Consider the following 2654-nt stretch of genomic DNA (forward strand, 5'->3'; position numbering starts at 1 on the left):
AGAATAAGAGGAGTGCTAAGCTTCCTTTTACGTAGTACTAATACCTGTATATATACTCTTGTAAGTGTACATTTCTACGGTTAATGAGAAATCACTTTTACAATCTTAAAGTGTTAATATCCTCTTGTTTGCCTGACGCTGGCAGTTATCTTACGTGACTCCAATGCAGCTGCAAACGCTAGGACCTGCACATTTGGTTTAACAGAAGCGATTTAAGGAACTTTTATTTGTATTTATTTAATGAGGTTCTAAATTCAAATACCAAAAACCGAATGCTTGAGCTTAATGGTTTAGTAACATACCGCTTTCTTGTAAGGTCGCTTGTACTCTGATCCTTCTATCGGGTTGTAAGGTATCAAGTTTACGTGATAAGTTTTACCCCATTCACGGAGTAGCTCTGCGAGTTCCACCGCATGCTCAACTTTGTCATTGACACCAGCTGCATCATATCATTTTTTAAACTATATATTAGGTGATATAATGTGGGAAGACAAAACAGAAAAGTTTTGTTCATTGCAAGGCTCACACACCTAGAAGGGCATATTCGAAGGAGACTCGTCTATTTGTTTCCTGGAAGTAATCACGACAATCCTTCATAATTGCTTCCAGCGGATAAGCCTTAGCACTTGGTACAATTATCTCTCGGAGACTCTGATTTGGCGCATGTAAACTGATTCGCCAAAAGAACAACTCAAGAGTAAGTAAATAAAATGAAAACATGAAAATCAATAAGATGTGACTGATCCAGAGCATATGTTACATGATTAGAAATTAAGCATTCATGATATGTTTGTGGTATCTTGACCAAAGAACGCTGAGTAAAGTAACAAAGATCATTTTAGTTTTTGACCAACACATGAATAAAAGCAGAAAGGTGACACATGAATCATTCGTTGCCCGATTTCAATGTCCTAAGTAAAAAAAAGCATACTGCTGTCAAGTGAGTGCTATGTCTTATTGTTTAACAATTATGCAGAGAAATAAATCATATGTTTGTGCAGAGAAACTTCAATTATATCAACACAGAATCATGTCAAAATGGAAAATGGCTTACCTTGTTCATACAACGATGAGCATCAAGCACTGACTTTAGATTCAACATCGGCTCACCCATTCCCATGAAAACCACATTTGTCACCCTATGCTTAAACACGTTCTCAATAGCCAACACCTAGAGATTTAAAATTTACACTTGTAAACACAAGCCACATTTACATTTTTTACTAAGAACTCTTCTCCCGGGTCTCTCAAGTGGGAACAACATCTGTTTCTAAACACTTCTGCGTCTCTATGATGAAACATTTAGAGTTCTCTCTTGGGATTTTGATAAAAAAAGTTACCTTGTTCATCAAGGTAAGTAGTCTATTGTGCGACGATGGTAACCCATACTCAAGAAATGCCTATCATATATGGAATATAGAATTCGATTTTAAGTTCAATTTTTGTGATGATTCTTATTTTAAAAAAATAAATAATTTATTTTGTAAAAGTGGCGTACATGCGTTGTAGATATTAATCCAGAAGGCGAGTTTTTGCTTGTAGGTCAAAAAACTCAAATCTACCTCCGATAGTTTCTCCATCAAAACACTGCTAACACACATAAAGCGTCGATAAAACAATTTCATCAAAAATTTTATATATACTATTTGATGAGATCATTTTGTATGCTAAATTCACACAATGTACAGTAACACCTCAAGCGTGGAACAGCCGGCGAACAATAGTGGGTGAAACGGGTCACGTCGATGGAACTTCTTGAAATATGAATGAAGTTCTTGTAAGGGCCAATCCTCCGCTCGAGTCCGGCAATACGTGATAAGGATCAAGATTCATTGCATTTTTGGTAATAACTATATGTGTTTGATTTCCGGCTACAAGAAGAGGGCCTTCTCGAGAGCGAGACATCGATATCCCCTTTGGTCTTTGATGAAACATGATTGAGTTCCAAGTAAATTCCTATGAGACAGTTGATGAGTTGTTCAGATACTTCGTTTGGGTCGTCTTTGGTCTTCACTTCAACAAGTCTAAGCCCTTTTTTACTCTACCCATCTGCATCCTCGATACTCCATCAAATTCATCTGTCCACCAAAACCATGACCGTGAGTGAAATGTGCATCTTATACAAAACATTCGGAATAAGCAAACTACTTTACCTGTGAAGCCACCTGAAGACGTGGCATCTAAGAAATCGGGAGCAGAGACAAAGATCGTTGATGAAGATCATGTCTTAGAGGCAGAGTACTCTGTTTCACGTGGCTCTGCCTTGCCACTGTCCTCTTCTGCTCGGTCATCTGCAATTGCATCTCTTGCCTTTGTCTCTGTTCGTAATATAGTTTAAGCTTTAGCTCCTCGATTTTTCGGTCTAGACATAAATCTCTGCCTCCACGACGGCTAATTCTTGTATAAGCTCGGAAAGCTATTAGACAGCAAACACTTTAATTGTTTGATCATTAGGAAATAGTTAGTATTACTATTAAGAAATAGTTAGTATTATATATGTGAGGTATGAGTATTGGTTTTACCTGAGGTGGAAGAAACAATGAGGACATACTTGGAAGAGACACAACAGAGCCATCGAAAGAAGCCTTTAGAGTTCTCTTTATTGCTTCTTCTTCCTCTAGTCTCTCTTTAAGATGCATTACCTGCATAAACAT

General features: G+C 37.4%; 2 protein-coding genes and 1 pseudogene across 2 annotated transcripts in view; all 3 read right to left on the minus strand.

The window, feature by feature from the left end:
• LOC109125127 (probable dual-specificity RNA methyltransferase RlmN) lies at positions 29–690 on the minus strand. Its single transcript, XM_019245496.1, has 3 exons — positions 531–690; positions 303–439; positions 29–185 (listed from the first exon to the last, which is right to left on the minus strand). The coding sequence occupies exons 1-3, from the start codon at positions 595–597 to the stop codon at positions 114–116; spliced, it is 276 nt and encodes a 91-aa protein (XP_019101041.1). The 5' UTR covers positions 598–690; the 3' UTR covers positions 29–113.
• Positions 885–2217, minus strand: LOC104788873 (annotated as a pseudogene).
• LOC109125163 overlaps positions 2194–2654 on the minus strand; it is a 3726-nt gene continuing 3265 nt past the window's right edge. The window contains exons 2-3 of the mRNA XM_019245462.1: positions 2523–2642; positions 2194–2416 (exon numbers count right to left, since the gene is read on the minus strand). Of these exons, the coding sequence (XP_019101007.1) occupies positions 2363–2416; positions 2523–2642 (174 nt within the window). The 3' untranslated portion in view covers positions 2194–2362. The remainder of the gene's footprint in view (positions 2417–2522; positions 2643–2654) is intronic.

Source organism: Camelina sativa, chromosome 5, assembly GCF_000633955.1.
Source record: "Camelina sativa cultivar DH55 chromosome 5, Cs, whole genome shotgun sequence".
NCBI classification, from domain to species: Eukaryota; Viridiplantae; Streptophyta; class Magnoliopsida; order Brassicales; family Brassicaceae; genus Camelina; species Camelina sativa.

Bases quoted from the DNA above. Each gene is read 5' to 3' on its own strand.
- LOC109125127 (XM_019245496.1), bottom strand. From the start codon at position 597: ATGAAGGATTGTCGTGATTACTTCCAGGAAACAAATAGACGAGTCTCC. The intron at 440-530 runs GTGTGTGAGCCT...GATATGATGCAG, and splicing joins CTTCGAATATGCCCTTCTAG to CTGGTGTCAATGACAAAGTT. The intron at 186-302 runs GTATGTTACTAA...CCAAATGTGCAG, and splicing joins AGCGACCTTACAAGAAAGCG to GTCCTAGCGTTTGCAGCTGC.